The 21,291-nt window shown below is 41.9% G+C and overlaps 1 protein-coding gene and 1 long non-coding RNA gene across 5 annotated transcripts in view; one reads left to right on the top strand and one right to left on the bottom strand.

Moving 5' to 3' along the window:
- The window catches only part of ago4 (argonaute RISC component 4), a 44,551-nt gene that overhangs the window by 7,965 nt on the left and 15,295 nt on the right, over positions 1 to 21,291 (top strand). For all 4 annotated transcript variants that reach the window (XM_079570902.1, XM_079570901.1, XM_079570899.1 and 1 more), the window contains exons 2-7: positions 12,602 to 12,776; positions 12,991 to 13,111; positions 15,081 to 15,262; positions 16,296 to 16,432; positions 16,550 to 16,684; positions 19,387 to 19,474. In XM_079570902.1, the coding sequence (XP_079427028.1) occupies positions 12,602 to 12,776; positions 12,991 to 13,111; positions 15,081 to 15,262; positions 16,296 to 16,432; positions 16,550 to 16,684; positions 19,387 to 19,474 (838 nt within the window). The remainder of the gene's footprint in view (positions 1 to 12,601; positions 12,777 to 12,990; positions 13,112 to 15,080; positions 15,263 to 16,295; positions 16,433 to 16,549; positions 16,685 to 19,386; positions 19,475 to 21,291) is intronic.
- LOC306974001 overlaps positions 3,995 to 21,291 on the bottom strand; it is a 147,681-nt gene continuing 130,384 nt past the window's right edge. Inside the window, exon 3 of the long non-coding RNA XR_013793596.1 lies at positions 3,995 to 4,042. This is a non-coding gene — a long non-coding RNA (uncharacterized lncRNA). The remainder of the gene's footprint in view (positions 4,043 to 21,291) is intronic.

Here is a 21,291-nt window from a genome sequence, read left to right as displayed (position 1 = left end):
TGTTAGCCTGACATAAAGCCAGACTGACTTTTAAAAAAATGTATTTATAAATACATAAAAAAGACAGTCTGGAATTGTGGACACAATTTCCAAATGGAGACTGGAGGCGGGGCTAGCGTTCACGTCCTCCGCACGTCCACACGAGCAGTCGAGTAAATGTTCCGGTGAAAACCCTCAGAGCAGCTTCTTACTTTAAGGACAAGTCCAGCTCATTTAAAACAGAACAAAGGGCACTGGGAAAAGATCGTGTTGTCGCGGCCGCCATCTTCACTGTTTTGGTTTTGGCCTGGTGGAGCAGTGGTTGATGGGAAATCCCAGCGTGGACGAAGACGGACCGTTAAGTCCCGCCTCCCGTGCTATGATTGGCTCATCTTGGTTTTGCGAGATTCAAATTGCACAGTTCCAGACTGTATCCCCAGGATCACTCTGGCCTGGGCCAGGCTTGAGTTTTGTAGGTCTTAGCTTTCAAATGAGGCGTCACACTGGCCTATAAGCAGTGGAATAAAGCGGAGAAAATGCGCTCGGTTCAGGTGGGGGTTAAAGCAGCACTAAGTAACTCTTCCCCCTAGAGGCCATGAGCGCAACTGCAGGTGTAGTAGCAAGTTACGATTTTTTAACTTATTAATTGTCTTGGAGAGTAAATACTACGCCGACAGGAAAGGCGAAGGGGGAGAGGGTTACTGTGCATCCAATTATACAATGGAAATATTTTTTTTCACTCAAACTTGGCTGTAAATTCTGTTTAAAGTGACGCTAGCCCGCAGTTAGCTTTGCCCGTTAGCATGTTAGCTTCTTCTTCGTGATTCCATTAGTGTGTATTGCTTTCTCCGGACCGGTGGCAGGAAAGTTGCAAACATGGTTTTCTGTCCAGAGACACCAGGGGGCGATGAAAGACCCTCCAATCATCCCATAAACACTTGTATTACCCCCACAGGGACTACGGGGAGGGTTTATTAAGGTAAACACGTTACTTAGTACTGCTTTAAGAGGTTAAACAAAATAACAAGAAAGAATGTTTGCACAAGATATTTTTTTGATAAGTTTTTTTGGGGTTCAAAGCTCAATAAATCTTTTCTTTACAAAATCCCTCTGAAACAAACTTCCAAATCTTGTAAAGTCTGAGTCTGTAAAGTCTTATGGAGCGACTAAAGTGCAGATGTTGTTAAAGAGCGGAAGGAAAACGTCCCTAAAGTTTAGTCCCTTTGTCTGCGCTGGTGTATGTTCCTCCCGTCTTTAGCCGCTGCTGTCTCCCACAAAGGAAATGACCATATTTGGATATCAGTATTTGTGAATGAATAAGCGTGGGGGAAACGGCTGCAATGTTGTGGTGACTTTCTTGAAATCTCCGGCTCACTAGCGACTAAAGGGCATAAAATAAGCAGCATAAGGGTGAGTTTAGTCTTTTTTTCCTCCCCTCGAGGTCGTCGTCCCGGCCACATTACGCCCGCAGGCCGGCCGCATTACGCCCGCAGGCCGGCCGCATTACGCCCGCAGGCCGGCCCGGAGGCGCGTGCTGCTTGTCCGGCCCTTGTGCCCATTGTTGCTTTGGATAATGGGTCGGTGGCGGAGTGAAAAGGCTGCCGCTCGGTCGGACGTCCCGCGACCCGTGGCCCCACAAAAGGGGGCTCTTCTGGTTCGTCTGCAGAGGTTTTCTAAAGGAACATTGCCCCCCCCCCCCTCTCAGACCGCGGCCCCCGTTCTTAGAAGTGATGGAGAGGGAGGTTACGAGGGCAGGAGAACAAGCTGGAGTTTAATTATGGATGAGCAAGTGATTAGGACGGGCTTTTTCTGGAGATTTGAAGGTCGACAGGAGCAGGCGGAGTTACTACGACCACGAGGCTCTGCACAAAACACACCCGCCTCTTAAAGCAGGAGTAGCTGAGGATTTCTCCTTAAATGCTGAACATAGGGTGATATAAAAAGTGTCCTGCTGGCTTAAAGATGGTGAATAAATGTTTGGAACTTCCAGTGTGCGTAAGAGCTCCTGGATAAAGAGGAAATTTGGTTTGTCATTTCATTTCAAACTTTTAGAGACAGATATTGATCTATTTCTGATGACTTTTATGCTGCATTTAATTTGTCCCCGGAGCTGCAAAACGTTTTTTTTTTCCCAGAGTTTCAGTTTTCCAGTTGTCAGAGTCGGATATTATTATGACGATGAAACAAATCCCCCAAAAAAATTAAGCAGCAAAGTTGGTAAAAATCAATCAGACAAAATATGGCCATAATTTAGGATTTTAACCTCTTAACTCCCACCTGAACGGATCCCATTTTTTCCAGTTTGGCTTTACCCTAATCAAAAAGCTTCTTGGTAAAATAGCACCAAAACAGCCACAAAAAATGAGAAGAAAACAAGGATGTAAACGCGACAAAAAAAGACAAAAATTCAACAAAAATGTGACACAAATAAAAAAAAACATAAAAAAGGTGACACAACACAGCAACAACGCGAGGAAAAAGATCAGTTTTGTGGGTCTTAGCTTTCAAATGAGGTGTTACACAGACCGATATAATGGCCAAAGAGGACAGAAGGCATTTGGTTTAGGCGGGTGGTAAGAGGTTGAAAACCCAAATTCTGGTTTCATTTATAATCTACTACCGTGGTTCCCAAAGTGGGAGCGGCCCCAAAGCTAGTCTACAGTAGAACAGAAGTAAGTAATTTACTACATTATACTACTTTTAAAGGAACAGGCCACCGTTTTTCCAGACTGAGATATGTTCTTACCTGAGCTTAGACGAGTTGATCCGTACCTGTCTGGCCTGTTGTTGTGCATTTGAGTGATTTTCAGATTTCAGGGGGCTGTGACGCCCCAGCCTTTGGGAATGGCTTTTTCTACAGTTGTGCCATTAAGTTTACTCACCCGGGTGGATTTTGTGAATTTTGATTTGGGGCACCATAATAAATAAATGAAATCTGGAGGTGTTTTGCTGATGTGGTTCCAGCAGAATAAAGTAAAGGTTCTGGAGTTTCCATCTCAGTGTCCTGACCTCAGTATCTTTGAGTTCATGCAAAATAGCCTTTTTTTGTTGTTGTTTTTTTGTCAAGTTTTTGTTGGTTTTTGTCATGTTTATGCCACGTTTATGTCACATTTTTGTTGTTTTTGCAGCACATTTTTGTCCCGTGTTTATCCTCGTTTTTCGTCGCTATTTTGGCGCTTTTCTTTTGAGCTTTTAGATTTGGGCAAAGCTCGGTTAAGGCGTAAGATTGGAGGTTATGGAGAAAATTGAGAGGCCAAGCCAGTGGCCCTAGAGCCAGTGGCCCTTCTGTGCTCTCCCAGAATGGACATATGGCCAGTCCGCCCCTGGAGCTATAGGAATATACTGGGAGGGGCTAACAACATCTATGGATGTTTTGTGTGACTGAGCGCACGCACAAAGCCCAAACAGGTACACATCAACTCGTCTAAGCTCAGGCAAGAACATATCTCAGTTTGGCCTGTTCCTTTAAGGGGGAAATACAGCTTTTCAACAGGGTCATTTTGGTATTTTATTTTGGTGATTTGAAATGAGTTCACACATTTATTCACAATAAATGGCTTCAAAACATCACTGACCATGAGTGAAAACCAAAATCCCCTGGGGTGCGTAAACTAACTGGCACAACTGCAGATAAATAAATATTTGGGTGTTTTTATTTACTGCTAACGCTGCACTTCGGGCTTATGAGGATTGTCTGACTTCGTGGGACGTTCTAGTTTAACTGTCTCACTGGGAGGTCAGAACGAGTCGCTGTTTTCTGTCCCCCAGTCTGGTGCGGAGTCTGCGTTACCATGGAGACCAGCTTACTGTCCCGTGTCCTGTTGTTTCTAATAAAGGGCTTATCGATAGCAGAGGCAGGTAACACAAAATCAGTCTTTCCGTGGGGCATTCAAGATGTTTGTTTGTTTGTTAACTTTATTGTCCCCGTAGGGAAATTTGTTCTCTGCATTTAACCCATCCTTCGATGCCGCTGGGGCACCCCGTAAGGAGCAGTGGTCGACGGCAGTGCCGCGCCCGGGGACCCATCTCCATGATGTGGAGCCAGGCTGATGGTCAGAATCACCTGGCTGGAGGATTCACCTATTGCACATGTTTTTAGTGGTAGGGGAAACCGGAGTACCCGGAGGAAACCTACGCAGACATGGGGAGAACATGCAAACTCCACACAGAAAGGCCCCGTCCTTGGTGGGAGTCGAACCCGGGACCTTCTAGCTGTGAAGCGGAGGCGCTAACCGCTGCGCTACCGTGCCGCCCGCAATAGGGCGGCACTGGGGCAGAATAACGGCCTTAAATGTCATTAAAAAGCATTACATTTGGGTCCAGCTTGCATTAACCTCTTAACTCCCGCCTGAACCGAGAGCATTTTCTCCAGTTCAGCTTTACCCAAATCCTGTAGGCCAGTGTAACACCTCATTTGAAAGCTAAGATCTACAAAACTCATCTAAATGGATCTTTTCCCTCACATCATCAGATTTTTTTCCATCTTTTTTTTTGGGGGGGGGGGGGTATTCAACTTAGTCATTTTTAGGTCATTTTTTAGTCATTTTTAGTCATTTTTTGGTAATTTTTTAGTCTTTTTTTGTCATTTTTTGTCATTTTTTTAGTCATTTTTTTAGTCATTTTTCAGGAATTTTTTGGACTTTTTTTTGGGTAATTTTTTAGTCATTTTTGGGTCTTTTGTTAATGTTTTTGTCAATTTTTTGGGTCATTTTTAGGTAAGTTTTTTGTCACTTTTTTGTCACTTTTTTGTCACTTTTTTCGTCACTTTTTTTGTCACTTTTTTGTCATTTTTTTGGTCATTTTTTTGTCATTTTTCAGTAATTTTTTAGTCATTTTTTTAGTCATTTTTTTAGTCATTTTTTAGTCATTTTTTAATCATTTTTAAATCTTTTTTCGTCACTTTTTTCATCACTTTTTTCGTCACTTTTTTCATCACTTTTTTCGTCACTTTTTTTGGTCATTTTTTGTCACATTTCCATCTTTGTTTTCGTCTCAGTTCTATCGCTATTTTCACACCTTTTCTTCCAGAAGATTTTGGATTGGGGTAAAGCCAAACTGGAGAAAATGTGCTCGGTTCAGGTGGGAGTTAAGGGGTTAAATCGAATTGTCTTAACTCTTTTTACTGCACAAGTTTGTTGAAGATGCTAAAGTCTGGTCTAAAACACGTCCAGCTGCAGTTTGGGCTGAAATCGTACAGATGTTTGTGATATTTTGTGTTTGTGGCGTTAAAGTCTCTGAGAGAAATAAGCACAGTCTTATCGACACATGTGCTTCGTCCATTGCGGTCGTTTTCGGAAGCTGTCAGAGAGTATTTCACTTCCTCTCTGACTCGGAGGAACTTTCTGTTTCAGAGCCGTCGCCGAAACCAAGGAGGAAGTTCTGACTTTTGTCCAAGACTCGCCTCAAACACGTAGTAAAAGATCTAGGTTTAGGTGATAGTAGGTTTAGGTGATAGTAGGTTTAGGTGATAGTAGGTTTAGGTGTTAGTAGCTTTAGGTGTTAGTAGGTTTAGGTGATAGTAGGTAATAAAGCGGGACCCGAGATACTGTAACTGTTTGATCATTAAGCCCCTTTCATAGTAAAGATGCCGACTGATCTGGGAAACTTACATGGCTGCTTAATCTCCTCCACTGAAGCCTGTTCCTTAAAAGTGCCTGAAGGAGGGAAGTCAGTCATAGATTTATGCTTTCACTATTTATTTGTTATATACAAAAACCAACGTGGTTAAAAATATGGCGCCTGCCTCAGCGTTGTCATTCGGTCTAAGCAATTTTTAGAAAAATAAACTCTGTGGATCCGGGCTTTTAAGCCGTGTGCAAAAACTACAGATAGAAGAGTGGATTGTCCTGTGATCAGAGAGTCAGCGGTTCAAATCCCACCTGTGCACACTGTAGTTGTGTCCTTAAGCCAGACACTTCACCCACCTCACCTCCAGGGTCTGTGCACACGGGTGTATGAGTGAGTGAGTGAATGGGTGACTGGTTCTTTGATGTAAAGTGCTAAAGTGAAGCCGGTATAAATGCATAGGAATGCTGTTTACAAAGTGTGTTTTGGAGTCGCCCCGGCCACCAGGGGGCGGTATTGCTGGGATGCTCCCCACCATGAGGCCCAAAGAGCAGTAGCCTGGCTAACACCAGACTAAAATCACAAGTGATATTTAGTCCGGGGCCACCAATCCATTTTCTTGTAGGAGAGGTGTGGTTTACGATCGTCCAAAGCCGTTTATTGGGCGCTACGAAAGTCTGTCATGCGTCTGCACGAGGCCACAGCCAATCAGATCATCGTATCCGATGACGTAAACTTTCGAGCTGAACTATTTAGAACACGGCCTGAAGCTTGATCGAAAAGTAGCGTCACGTCTGCTGCTGTCATGTTGGATCCGTAAATAAACTTTTTTTTAAAATCCGTAAATAAACTACAAGCTTCCGTATATCAAATAGCTCGTCATCGTCTTGCCGTCCCTCCTCGTTCTGTGATTGGTTCCAAATCCATGCAAAAATTAGCTGCTGTGCAGTTCCTAATGATTGAAGCGCACACAACAGCCTGGCGTTAGCCAGGTTAAAAGAGCAGCGTGTTTCTCGCCCATTGGGTCGGACCCTTTGGCAAAAATATTTATATTCATAACGATCTCGATTTTAAACTTTATTGCATTTTTTCATAATACAATGAAATACATGAAGCTGATTCATGAGCTTAGACCTTTTACACAAACCTCAGCTCAGAGACGAAGAAACAATGAAGCCCATCGGTGATTATGGAGCGAGACCAAAGTAGGGTTTGTGATTTCGATTGAATTGCCCCATTAGTGACTTGCAGTGCGACCCTTTCTGTCCACGGGGTTCATGTAAAAACCTGATACACGGCAGATCTGGAGGGATCTGTGAGCTAACGCTAGCAGCTCCTCATTGTAGCATCGTGGACCTCCTGGTTTCTCCCCCGCCCGTATCCACACACTTCAGGTCCAACAGTGAAGATAAAGACAATAGGAAAGGCCAGCGTTGCATCACGAGCCTTTGTGGTCTGGGGGTGTCGCTGTGAACCCGGCGCCCCGAACGCTCCACTTAGCAACTCAAGCGCGAGAGCACGAACAATCAGCGCACCCCCCTTCCTTTACCCCCCCCCCCCAAACCTCAGAGTCCAGGCCACAAAATCAGGACGACATTGTGTAAAAATCATTTAATCATTTATTTCTTTTTTCTCTATCGAAGCAGCTGCACAGTGAAGGGGAGCGGGGTGGGAGGAGCTTGAAAACAGTAAAACAAACCCCCAGTATCGGCATCGGAAGCAAAAAGGCTGGATCGGTGCATCTGCGGGTCAGATTAGGTCACGGAATAATCCCCGCACTTGTATCGTTGTATTAAGCCGCGTATAATCGTAATGTCTCAAATATGAGGCGGATTTTCATACAACGAGCAGCGTTTTATAGATTATGATTCAGAGATCTGAGGAGGGAGAGAGAGAGAGACATGTTTATCAATCATATGGCTTTAACCCCTTAACTCCCACCTGAACCGAGCACATTTTCTCCAGTTTGGCTTTACCCCAATCCAAAAGCTTCTGGAAAGAAAGGTGTGAAAATGGCGACAGAACTGAGACGAAAACAATGATGAAGATGTGACAAAAAAGTGAGAAAAAATTGACAAAAAAGTGTGAAAAAAATGACAAAAAATTTACAAAAAATGACAAAAAATGTGACAAAAAAATTATTAAAAAAAAAAAGCAAAAAAATGAGTTGAATTCCCCCCAAAAAGGATGGAAAAAAATCTGATGACAGGAGGAAAAAGATCCATTTAGATGAGCTTTGTAGATCTTAAAGCTGAAAGGTGACAAAACAGTGAGAAAACTTTGACCAAAAAATGACAAAAAATGTAACAAAAAATGACCAAAAAAAATTACAGTAAATTTACAAAAATGAGTTAAATGGAAAAAAATCTGATGACAGGAGGAAAAAGATCCATTTAGATGAGTTTTGTAGATCTTAGCTTTCAAATGAGGCTCTAACCACTGTGCCACCCACTTTAACCCCTTAACTCCCACCTGAACCGAGCACATTTTCTCCAGTTTGGCTTTACCCCAATCCAAAAGCTTCTGGAAAAAAGCTGTGAAAAAAGCAACAAAACTGAGACGAAAACAATGATGAAGATGTGACAAAAAACTGGGGAAAAAAGTGACAAAAAAGTGACAAAAAATTATTTTAAAAAAGACAAAAAATGTAAAAAAAAAATGACTAAAATGTGACAAAAAAGAAAAAAAAAAGGACAAAAAATGGACAAAAAAATTACAAAAATGTGACAAAAAATGACCCCAAAAAAGCAAAACAAAAAAGTTACAAAAATGAGTTGAATACCCCCCAAAAAAAAGGCTGGAAAAAAATGTGATGACGGGAGGAAAAAGATCCATTGAGATGAGCTTTGTAGATCTCAGCTTGAGGCGTAACACTGGCCTACAGGATTTGGGTAAAGCTGACCTGGAGAAAATGCTCTCGGTTCAGGCGGGAGTTAAGAGGTTAATGGGATTGGAGTCGATGTCCTGTCTAGTGTTTGTTTCCCTGGATCGACACCTGTATCTGACTCGATGCCAGTGTAGAAGATTTAACAGATTTACAACATATTTGATTTAGTTTTAGTCTGATTTTAGTCACACAAATGTTACTGATGACAGAATTCACTCAGATCTTCTTTGTGATGTTTAATTATGAGACAAATGCACTAAAGTAATTTTCCAGTAACCAGCCGTAAGTTCACGCGGGGTTACTCGGCTTTAGAGCGGCTATTGTTGTGCGTAACGGTATAATCCGGGCGACACATATGGCCCTAATGTCTGTCTGAGCCCCCCCTGTCTGCACAGCGTGAGGGGGGGGCTGAGGGGGGGCTCTGTGTCGCAGAAAATGTCGCAATATTACGCGAGTCGTGAGAGGCACCGATACGAGTACTTTGATTTAAGTCAGGGGTCGGCAACGTCAGGCCCGAGGGCCAAATCGGCCCTCCAGCACAGAACCTCTGGCCCTCAAGATGATTTTGAGAAACATTATTACACAAATCAGAGAGTATTTTTAACGCTATTAGAGTTAAATGGGAGAAAAAAAGGTAGAAATATTGTCAATACACCCAATGAGGTCATATATTATGAACACTGGCATTTGAAGGAAGTGCACTGGGAAAAGAGTAATTGTTTTAAAGCAGTACTAAGTAACGCGTTTACCTTAATAAATCCTTTTCGTTGTCCCTGTGGGGGTAGTACAAGTGTTTATGGGATGATCGGAGGGTCTTTCATCTCCCCCTGGTGTCTCTGGCCAGAAAACCATGTTTGCAACTTGACTGCCACCGGTCCGGAGAAAGCAATACACACTAATGTAATCACGAAGAAGAAGCTAACATGCTAACGGGCAAAGCTAGCTGCGGGCTAACGTCACTTTAAACAGTATTTACAGCCAAGTTTGAGTGAAAAAAAATATTTCCATTGTATAATTGGATGCACAGTAACCCTCTCTCCCTTCGCCTTTCCTGTCAGCGTAGTATTTACTCTCCAAGACAATTAATAAGTTAAAAAATCGTAACTTGCTACTACACATGCAGTTGCGCTTATGGCCTCTAGGGGAAGAGTTACTTAGTACTGCTTTAAGGAAGAAGTGAAATAAATCTACTTGAATTAAGAGATTTCATCTAATGTTTGAGTAGATTTGGTCTGGTCTTAGATTAGATAATACCTCTAGTAGTAATTATTCTCTTGATTCAGATAATTTTGTGTAATTTCAAGGGAAAAAAAATAATTTGTCTGATTTCAAGTGGGTTTTATTCTTGTCCCATTGGCGCTTTACCATTTGTTTCTTGGATTAGTTCAAACCGACTCAAATTCAACATAGAATTTGATGAATTCAAGCCATTTTAAGTCATTTATCTCATTTAAGATGGTCATTTTTCCAGTGTTGTGCTTCAATTTGGACTAATAATCATAATAATCAGCACCTAATCTATACATATTTGTTGGAATATTGAAATTTATGTTACTAACTTCAGATACAGGCTTATTTCTCTTCTGTTTAACACTTGATATTGTTCATTATTAATGTTTGTGATTTGTTTTTGTTTTTCTCTCGTGGAAGTCTGTAAACTGGGTTAGGCGTTATAAGTTTTCACTTCAGCCTAAACCCTTTTGGTCGTGTTGTTCACAAAGAATTGGAAATGTATTTACGTTTAAAGGAATGAATGAACTGACCGAATAAACTACTACTACTACTACTACTACTACCTTCGGCCCTCAGTCTATTTACAATAAAGAAAATCGGCCCTCCCATAAGAAAACTTGCCTACCCCTGATTTAAATGCTTGCCGACACTGATACAAGTACCAGGCATTTTCTTCCACAGACTTTTCGAAGTGAATAGACGGTTTATAGACAGACTTTTTCATTTCCTTGAGTAAAATAGGTGACACTTTTAAGAGCCGTTATATCAGAATTGAGCAGATGCCATTTTTTGCTTGTGCTTTATTCATTTATCTATTTTTATTTAACTATAGTATTGAGATACTTGTGTACTAAAGTCAGCTCTATGGAGAATATATTTACACTAAACTATTCTCCAGTTTGTTGTTGTTTCTGCTGCGTCCTGTAGGAGCGCCATCAACACGTCAGGTGGTAATGGGACGAGTATAAGTACAAGCATGTGGTGTCGGCCCGATCCCCGATTCTGGTATCGGTGCATCCCTAGCAATATCCGTATCACAAGAAGCCAGAACATGTCGACTGAGAGTGCTTTTTTTTCTCCTTTTTTTTCAAATTCAGTCTGAAGCAAAACATGCCTGGAAGTTTGGGACCGTCTTCAGTGGCGTGAACCCCCTCGTGTGGGGGCGCCCTGGTGTCCTGTTGCGTGGAGAGGAGGGAGGCGGGTCGAGGGGGGGATAATTGGAGGTCATTGTCCCCCCTTTGCTCCCCCTCGTGTTCGTATGGGCTTTATGTTAAGGGCCATAGGCTGTGTTCACTCAAGCGGCGGCGCTCAAACAGGCGTGGACAGGAGCGTGGCTTTGTCTCCCTCGTGCACAGCCATGGAGGACAATCACAGGGGCTTTCTCTTATTATTTAATGCCGTAATCTAGTGGCTATAGGGTTTGGATACTTTTCTAACTGATGATGCATCATGGAGCGGTTGGGGCAGTGAGTTCCAGAGTGTGTGTGTGTGGGGGGGGGGGTCTTAACCTCTTAACTCCCACCTGAACGGACCCCATTTTCTCCAGTTTGGCTTTACCCTAATCAAAAAGCTTCTTGGGACAAAAGCACCAAAACGGCCACAAAAAGTGAAGAAACTTTTAAAAAATGTGACAAAAATTCAACAAAAAATTGACAAAAATTCAACAAAAATGTGACAAAAACTCAACTAAAAAATTACAAAAATTCAACAAAAATGTGACAAAAATTCAACAAAAATGTGACAAAAATTCAACAAAAATGTGACAAAAACTCAACTAAAAAATTACAAAAATTCACCAAAAATTTGACAAAAATTCAACAAAAATGTGACTAAAACTCAAGTAACAAATTACAAAAATTCAACAAAAAAGTGACAAAAATTCAACAAAAAATTCACAAAAAATGTGACAAAAACTCAACTAAAAAATTACAAAAATTCACCAAAAATTTGACAAAAATTCAACAAAAAAGTGACAAAAATTCAACAAAAAATTGACAAAAATTCAACAAAAATGTGACAAAAACTCAACTAAAAAATTACAAAAATTCACCAAAAATTTGACAAAAATTCAACAAAAAAGTGACAAAAATTCACCAAAAATGTGACTAAAACTCAAGTAACAAATTACAAAAATTCAACAAAAAAGTGACAAAAATTCACAAAAAATGTGACAAAAACTCAACTAAAAAATTACAAAAATTCAACAAAAAATACAAAAAATCACAAAAAATGTGACAAACATTCAAAAAAAAATTACAAAAAAATTACAAAAATTCAACAAAAAAATTACAAAAATTCAACAAAAATGTGACCAAAACTCAACACAAAAATGACAAAAACTCTAAGCTCTAAACAAAAAAAACAAAAAACATACAAAAGGTGACACAACACAGCAACAACTTGAGGATAAAGATCAGTTTTGTGGGTCTTAGCTTTCAAATGAGGTGTTACACAGACCGATATAATGGCCAAATAGGACAGAATGCATTTGGTTCAGGCGGGTGGTAAGAGGTTAAAGGGGAGGGACAGGAGGTTTGAGGTGGAGGAGGAGGTCAGTGAGGTCTGGAGGGGCCACATTATGGAGGGCTTTGACAGTGATGAGGAGGACCTTGAGCTGGATGGGGAGCCCGTCTGATTGGTTACACGTCAGAGTCCACAGGCTGTGGCTCGTTTGTCCTCGGGACTCAACGTGAGCAGTTTTAACACACCACACACGGCAGGATTATCTGATTCAATATCGATCATCGGAGCGTCCTGAAGATTGTTGGAAGGGGAGAATCAGGGCTAAAATCGTCCTTATTATCCTGATGTGAACCAGGCTTTAGTTGCACCTGTTAATGACGGCCCCTCTCGTCTTCAGGCCCGCCCTGGCCTCAGTTTTAAACGATTATTTCTTCTCGTCCTCTGTTTTAAACGATTTTTTCCTGTCTTCCTCAGGCCCACCGCCAGCCCCGGCCTCTCTGTTCCAGCCTCCGCGGCGTCCCGGCCTCGGCACAGTGGGGAAACCCATCCGGCTCCTCGCCAACCACTTCCAGGTCCAGATCCCCAAGATCGACGTCTACCACTATGACATCGACATCAAGCCCGAGAAGCGCCCGCGGCGAGTCAACAGGTAACGCAGCGCTTAGTTAACGCTCTCGCTCAGCCGAAAGGGGGTCACCATGAGAACGCAGGTGGTCCCTCGCTAGAATTGCTACGATTGTCTCTTAGTTTGAACATAAAAAAGAAAGAAAAAGGGTTAAAGTGAGGTTGAAGTACTGATATCCAGCCCTGATATTACCTGCTGTTCTGAGCCGGTGTTGAGGAGTTTCCCGTTGTGCTTACAGGGAGGTGGTGGACACGATGGTGCGGCACTTTAAGATGCAGATCTTCGGGGACCGACAGCCTGGATACGACGGGAAGAGGAACATGTACACGGCCCACCCTCTGCCCATCGGGCGCGACCGGGTACGACTTATTACGGCTGTAAAACCAGGACACGGGGGGATTAGAACAGCGACTCGAGAAAAGTTTACTCCCCACGTCTGCTGAGCCTGAACAGACCTGTCTGACCAAACACCGGCACGTTGTCTGTGTGACAGGGTTACCGCGGGACATTAGAAAAGGATCTTACTTGAATTGTGTCTATATTAAGTCTTAACACAAATTCCTCTAAATTTCATTCTCTCATAACCTCTTAACTCCCGCCTGAACCGAGAGGATCTTTTTCCTCACGTCATCACATTTTTTTCTCCATTTTTTTCATGGGTATTCAACTCATTTTTGTAACTTTTTTGTCATTTTTGGTCATTTTTTGGTCAAATTTTTGTATTTTTTTGTCATTGTTTTGTCACATTTTTTAAATCACATTTTTGTCCTTTTTTGGTCACATTTTCTGTCATTTTTTATCACATTTTTGTATTTTTTTTGTCATTTTTTATCACATTTTTTAAATCAATTTTTTGTCATTTTTTGGTCACATTTTTGTCATTTTTTGTCATTTTTTGTCACATTTTTGTCACATTTTTTGTCACATTTTTGTCACATTTTTTTGGCACATTATTGTCATTTGTTCGTCAATTTTTTGTCAATTTCTTGTCAATTTCTTGTGACATTTTTGCCATTTTTCAGCAATTTTTCGTCACTTTTTTGTCAATGTTTTCTCACTTTTGGGTCACATTTCCATCATTGTTTTCGTCTCAGTTTTGTTGCTATTTTCACAGCTTTTTTCCAGAAGCTTTTGGACTGGGGTAAAGCCAAACTGGAGAAAATGTGCTCGGTTCAGGTGGGAGTTAAGGGGTTAAAGGTTAAGCAGACTCGCACATCACAAAAAAATCCAAGAAGTTTAAATTGAGAAAGAAAAAAGATCCGCACAGCTTGAATGTTCCCAATCAATTTTTATTTCACACACCACGAAAGTGACGTTTTCTCCTCCTGCTCTATGTCAGATGAAGGGCTGACTTGAGGCTGAAACGTCACTTTCGTTGCCTGTCCTGCCAAACGACATGGTTTTTCATAGATATTTCAAAGACACATTGTCTGAGGAGCAAGATCTCAACGATTTCCCGGTGGGCGTGAACGACAGACGGCATCAACCTCCGAGGAACACTTCCAAAGCTGTTTCTTGCTCCGGTTTTAGGGTTTTTATATTTTCTAAATCATTTAAAACAGACGAAAGAGCAGAAGAAAACAGTGTCTTCATCATCTTTCATGCTTTAAAGAGTGTGTGGTGGCGACAGGTGACGGCTCCGTCTCTCGGGCCAATGTGGGTAAAATCATGAAATGATTGGCTGCGAGGCGCCGCCCAGACGGTTCTTCTTTTGAACAGAGAGGAGCGTCTGACAGGCCAGGCACTTTCGTGGTGCGCAAAATAAAAATTGAGTTGTTGCATTCAAGCTGTGCGGATCTTTTTGCTTTCTCAAAACAGATGTTTAGCACAATTTTTTGCTCAAAAGTTTATTTTTGTGTCCAATTTTCTATTGAACATTGAAATTTCTTTCATTATTCTCTTTGAAGGAATGTTTCAAAATGAAATATTCTCAGATATTTATTTAAAATATATTATTTTGAAAATAAGGCGAGACACTGCAGGTGAATAGAGAAACAAACAAATGAAGAGATGTTCATTTCAAACTTGAGTTGTAGGAAATGTATTGCTAGTCCAAACTCTTCCAAACTGTCTCCCACAAAGGAAATGACCATATGTGGACTACAGCGTCATCTCGCTCGCAGCCTTTCATGCTACACATGGATACCAAACATATCAGTATTTGTGAATTAATAAGCGTGACACAGACATGACAAGGGAGAGTTTTGTGTGTTAATGTAGATGTTAAGGGAGAAAACATTAACCACTGCAGGAAGTGTGGATGTTTTCACCTGCAGCGTCTCCTCTGCTCGGCCTCTGCTCGGTCCTGAACGTGTCTGTGTTCCTCAGGTGGATCTGGAGGTGACGCTGCCCGGGGAGGGGAAGGACCAGACGTTTAAAGTGTCCCTGCAGTGGGTGTCCGTGGTGTCGCTGCAGATGCTGCTGGAGGCGCTGTCGGGGCATTTGAACGAGGTCCCGGAGGATTCGGTTCAGGCACTGGATGTGATCACGCGGCACCTGCCCTCCATGAGGTACTGGCCGCCTGAGCAATGTTCTGTCACGGTGTCGAGTGAGAGACCCTTAAACTCCCACCTGAACCGAGCACATTTTCTCCAGCTTTACCCCAATCCAAAAGCTTCTGGAAAAAAGGTGTGAAAATAGCAACAAAACTGAGACGAAAACAAGGATGAAAATGTGAAAAAAGTGAGAAAAAATGGACGAAAAAGTGACAAAAAATTTACAACAAATGTACAAAAAAATGACAAAAATTTGACCAAAAAAGTGACTAAATTTTGACGAAAAATTGAGAAAAAATGGACGAAAAAGTGACAAAAAATGGACAAAAAATTGACAAAAAAGTGACAAAAATTGACAAAAAAGTGACAAAAAATTGACAAAAAAGTGACAAAAAATGTACAAAAATATGAGAAAAAATGGACGAAAAAGTGACAAAATGTAAAAAAAAATGGACAAAAATTGGACAAAAAAGTGAGAAAAAATTGACAAGAAATTAAGAAAAAATGGACGAAAAAATGAGAAAAAATTGACGAAAAAGTGCCAAAAAAATTACAAAAAATGTACAAAAAAATGACAAAAATGGACAAAAAATTGAGAAAAGATGGACAAAAAATTGAGAAAAGATGGACAAAAAAAGTGACAAAAAAATTACTCAAAAATGACAAAAATTTACAAAATTTTGACGAAAAATCGAGGAAAAAATGGACAGAATTTGACAAAAAAATATTAATAATTTGACAAAAAAGTGACAAAAATTTGACAAAAATTTGACAAAATGAGATGACTGCCCAACAAAAAAAGTGATGAAAAAAAATCTGATGATGTGAGGAAAAAGATCAATTTAGTTTTGTAGGTCTTAGCTTTCAAATGAGGTGTTACACTGGCCTTCAGGATTTGGGTAAAGCTGAACAATAAAATCACAGGATACAACAAGGCATGAACAAACTAACATCGAGGAAAGAGGAAACAAAAGGGGATGAATTGATAATGATTAAACCAAGTACAGCATCATGTTTGAGTGGACTGACCTGTGATTCCCCTCCTCAGATACACTCCCGTGGGCCGCTCCTTCTTCTCCCCTCCTGAAGGATACTACCATCCTCTAGGGGGCGGCAGAGAGGTGTGGTTCGGTTTCCATCAGTCAGTGCGTCCGGCCATGTGGAATATGATGCTCAACATTGACGGTGAGTGTTACAGAACATCACAAAGCTCCACATCGGACGGTAAACGGCTCCAGAGCAGTGTGAAGATGCAGACGCTCAGGTGATGAACTCCCCCTTTTGTCTTCTTATCCTCTCCAGTTTCCGCCACGGCGTTTTACCGAGCGCAGCCTGTGATCGAGTTCATGTGTGAAGTGTTGGACATCCAGAACATAAACGAGCAGACCAAACCCCTCACCGACTCCCAGCGCGTCAAATTCACAAAGGAAATCAGAGGTGAGTCCGTTATTCGCACAAGGCAGCTGGAGGAGCAGGTGTCGCTGTCCTGTGAGTCACCGGGATCAGATTCTCCTCCACGAGAACCAGCCAGGCGTGTTAGTCATGAGTCGTTAGTCATGTTAAAGGGGAAGCTCGTACATCCAGCTGCTGGGGGAGCGAGATACGTGTCCAACTGCGGGGAACTGTGAAATATGCTGGGCCTAGTCCACACGTAGCAGGGCATTTATAAATCCGCCCTCCGCCTAGAAAAAAAATCGAGTCCACACAGTCTCGGCATCCACACTAAACCGCGTATATGCGTTTTTTCATCATATATTGTTCAAATCGTTCCACAAGTTTCTGCACATACATTATTTTTTATGCAGCTGTTCACACTGTAGTCCCAAATTCACCGTTATAGCTTTATAGACCTGCCCAACAATTGTGAGACGACATATACAAAGACATTTGCCATTTTTTGTAATCTTCCATCAGATAAATAGGCGAGTACAGCGAGTAACTTTCTTGACCAGACTCTCCGCTGACAGACTGACCTGGCACGTAATAACATAGACTGTAAAAAAATAATGGACGTCTTCTGCTCACTCCTCCCCGTTTACCATAATGACCGCGGTCGAGGGGGAATTCATGGCGGATTTACAGGCTCCCCCTCCCCAGCTCTGACGAAGCATGTTCCTAAAAAGGGCATAAGGGCGGGATCTTCACCGTAGACTCGGCCCTTGCGTGACGTGTTGCTCGCTCTCCTCATTAAGTACGAGATTTCAAAAATTCTTCTTACGAAAAACAGCCTGGTTTCATAAATTCTGACTAACCCAGCGTGATCTCAGGAGGAATAATATCTAGCGTAGTCTAGTGTTGAAAAAATTGAAACCAGGCGTTAAAGTTGTTTTTAAGGCGTCTAAACTCCAATGCTTTTCAATGGGGGCCTAGTGGCGATATGGAGGTACTACAGCAATGGCGGAGCAATGGCGGCCCCCAGTGTCGTGGTGATAAAGCAGAGCAGCCAGCGCCCATTGGTAATAACTCCAACAACGGCAGCAGCGAAGACAGTGGCATCTGTCCCACCGTTTCCTCCGGGAGGACGACTTCATCTCAAAGTTCTCCTATTGAAGCGCGTCCCGTGTTACGCCGCAAACTACATGACTGTCGAGAAATGCACCCGCGCATGTCGAGGAACATGTCGGATGTGGGACGGTTATTTGGCTTAAAATAACTGACTGTAAAGTTCTCCTTCACCTGCGCTTTGACAGGAAGCTGGACTTGAGCTTTAGGTCAAGGTCAAGTTTATTTCTATAGCACATTTACAACAACCACGGCTGCCCAAAGTGCTTCACAACACAAACAGACGATAAAAACTATGAATACAAATACAAACAAGGCATAATAAACTTTACGTTAAAATCAAATTTAAACAAAAATACAATGGAGAAACAGTTGAACATATTAAAAAGCCTGTGTAAAGAGGTGGTTTTAAGAGAGGACTTAAAACTGCTTAGGGTCGGGGCCAAACGGATGTTGAGGGGCAGACCGTTCCACAGTCGGGGGGCAGCAGCGGAAAAAGCTCTGTCTTTAGCAAAAAGTGTTAAAGCCAACACAGTTTGGAGGCGTCCAATGCTGTTTCTTATGTAAACACTGGCCACGCTGGCAGTGACGTGGTCGAATACTCCGGTTATTTATGTCCACACTCAAACGTATAACCGGAGGATTCCCAAATCTTCACTTTGGCCGGAGTTTTTAGAAACCTTCGTTTTTATAGACAGAAAACTCCGGTTTTGTGTGGATGATCGGCCGGATCGTAGGAAAATATCTTCGGTTTGTGAGACACCCTGCTACGTGTGGACGGGGCCTTGATGTGCTGAATCCAAAATCACCTTGGTTTCGCTCAATCAGATCCATTTTTTTGGAGGAGGAGCAAACAAATCTGCGCCGTGTTTCGCCGCCTCGCTCTCATTTCTGAAAGTTGTGGAACACGTTCAGAAATGTCCTGTTTATCCACACTGCAAAAAGTATTTAACTAGATCGGTATAAACATCTCAATTTGAGCATAATAATCCAAATTTTAGTTGTTTTGACTAGTTAAGAAGTTCTTGGGCATTTGTCCTGGATTATTTCACTTGTTCTGAGATGTTTCTGACTCGTTTCGATACATTTTGTCCTTATTTCAGGTCATTTTCTTTGCCAATGGGGTAAGAAAATTGGTCTTATCTCATTGGCAGTTTTATTTTCTTATTTCAAGCGAGATTTACCCTAGAACTGGTCTGAAATGTCCTCAAACAAGCAAAGCAAACTCGGTCCGATCAGGAAAAGTGTCTAAATGAGTGAAAACCGCTCAAAACAAGATACATTTCCTCAATTCAAGTCATTTAAGCCAATGCTTGGTATTCACTTTTTGTAGCGCACGGTTAAGAGTCATTTGCAAAAGATTTTTTATTATTCTGTTATTCTCTCTCATTTTATTCTCTCAGATTTATTTGTTATTCACCCTGAGAAAAGAGTGAGGTTTTGGGTCTGGGATCATTTCTAAAGCAGCAGAATCTGAAGAACACTTTTTCCTGAATGATCGTTGTAATAATGACAATGAAGCTGTACTGGGTTAGAACAGTGTGGTTATTGGGTTATTATTTCTCGTTCAAAGATAAATGTCCATCATGAATGACATGTAGAATGAAGCTGACGGTGATGCTTTTCTCTGTGAGCAGGTCTGAAGGTGGAGGTCACGCACTGCGGTCAGATGAAGAGGAAGTATCGAGTTTGTAACGTAACACGGCGGCCGGCGAGTCACCAAACGTGAGTGAGACGCAAAACCACAAACTGTCACCGAAGGAGGGGGAGGAGGAAGAGGAGGAGGGACTGAACAAAATATTAAACGCTTTTGTTTTCGTTCCCGTTATTCATGCAGTGAACTCAAAAATATGAAACATTTTCTACCAACACAATTGACCCATTTGTCTCCAACATTGTTCACAAATCTGTCAGCAGACGAATTCTGCATCAAAAATGTGTTCAAACTTGTGCGTAGAAGTCAGAGCGGAAGACACGCCCGTCCGTGTGCTCTGACCTGATGATCTACAATGTGTCAGACCCGCTCATGCCTCTGTCGCCGGTGACTCTGGCGGCGCCGGCGAGACACTGACAACAGCCCTTTTCCACCAAGCTGGTTCCAGAACCGGTTCTTTTTGTTTTCCACTGAAAAAATGCCGTCTCTTGGTTCCAAAAAACGGTGCCGGTCGGGAACCAATTAAAAGTTGGCCCAAGAAACGAGCACCAGTGTTGTCAGGGGCCCGGGGGGCGTGGCTTTCTCTTCTGACGAACCACCAATATTAGTTAGTTAGTGCTTATTACTTCCTGGAGAAGCCAAAACAGTCTCTGTGGAGGAAGCTAGCTGTTGTTTTGCTTTATGCTCTTTAGCTACAGCAAAAACAAGAGGGTTAGAAAGTTAGAAAGAAGAAATCAAAATGTTAACGGCTGCTGTGACAGGAGCCTTAACTTCTTTTTGTGTATTTTATAACTAGAAATGGCTGTAGTACAGTCTTCATTTTAGTCAAAGTGATATTTTTGACGACTAGAATTGGACTAAAACTAAAGTAAAAGTTTCTCATGAGACTAAAACTGTGACTAAAATGTCCAGATATTTTAGTCGACTAAAATAAGACTAAATAAAAATGAAAGGGAGAGACTAAAATCATCCAAACTTCTATTGACCGTCTGAAAGAGCCTTAGATCATGGGAATTCTCTGTTAAAGGACCAGCTCTGAGCTTTGTTCATGTGGAGCAGCTCCATGAAGCAGAGGAACAAGATTAAATATGATTATAATGAATATTATCAATGCAAAGTCGACTAAATTCGTCTTAAATTTAGTCGACTAAATTTACTTGCAATTTTAGTCGACTAAAACTAGACTAAAATTGAAGATTTTTTTTTTTTTACTAAATCTTGACTAAAATTGAATTACATTTTCGTCAAGAAGAAGAAGAAGATCTTTATTTATATAGCGCCTTTCACAGACATATAGTCACAAAGCGCTTTACATGAGACAGTTGTACATACACTCCATACTCGGTGGTGGAAAACTACGTTTGTAGCTTCAGTTTCCCCTGGGGGAGACTGTCAGAGGCGCTTTCGCGACTACACACGTCTGCGCCAACGGACCCTCTGACACCACCATACATTCATTCACACACACACATCCTGGCCTATTGTACATGTTTTTAGTGGAAGGGGAAACCGGAGTGCCCGGAGGAAACCTACGCAGACACGGGGAGAACATGCAAACTCCACACAGAAAGGCCCCGTCAAAAGACTAAGACTAAATTAAAATATGTTGTCAAAATTAGCACTGCTGTAGTTTTATGTGACAGTTGACTTCCCAAAGCGTGGTATGGCAAGAGGCACAATGCCAACTCACTTTTGGTGGAAAACCAAGTCAGTGCGAAACCAACTCTGCACCAGAGCCAGCACCTTGGTGGAAAAGCCCTATGAGAGAGAGGCTCACTCTGCAACTAGTGCTTCCAAAATATCAGACACGGTTCTATTTTAAATCTGTGTCCCCGTCTCACTGTACGACCTGCGATGTTCAGCTACGACCTAGGATTTCTCCCACGAC

This window comes from Gobius niger, assembly GCF_951799975.1.
Source record: "Gobius niger genome assembly, chromosome: 14".
NCBI lineage: Eukaryota > Metazoa > Chordata > Actinopteri > Gobiiformes > Gobiidae > Gobius > Gobius niger.
The sequence above is the reverse complement of the archived record's forward strand: the minus strand, read 5'-3'. Positions and strand labels throughout refer to the sequence as shown.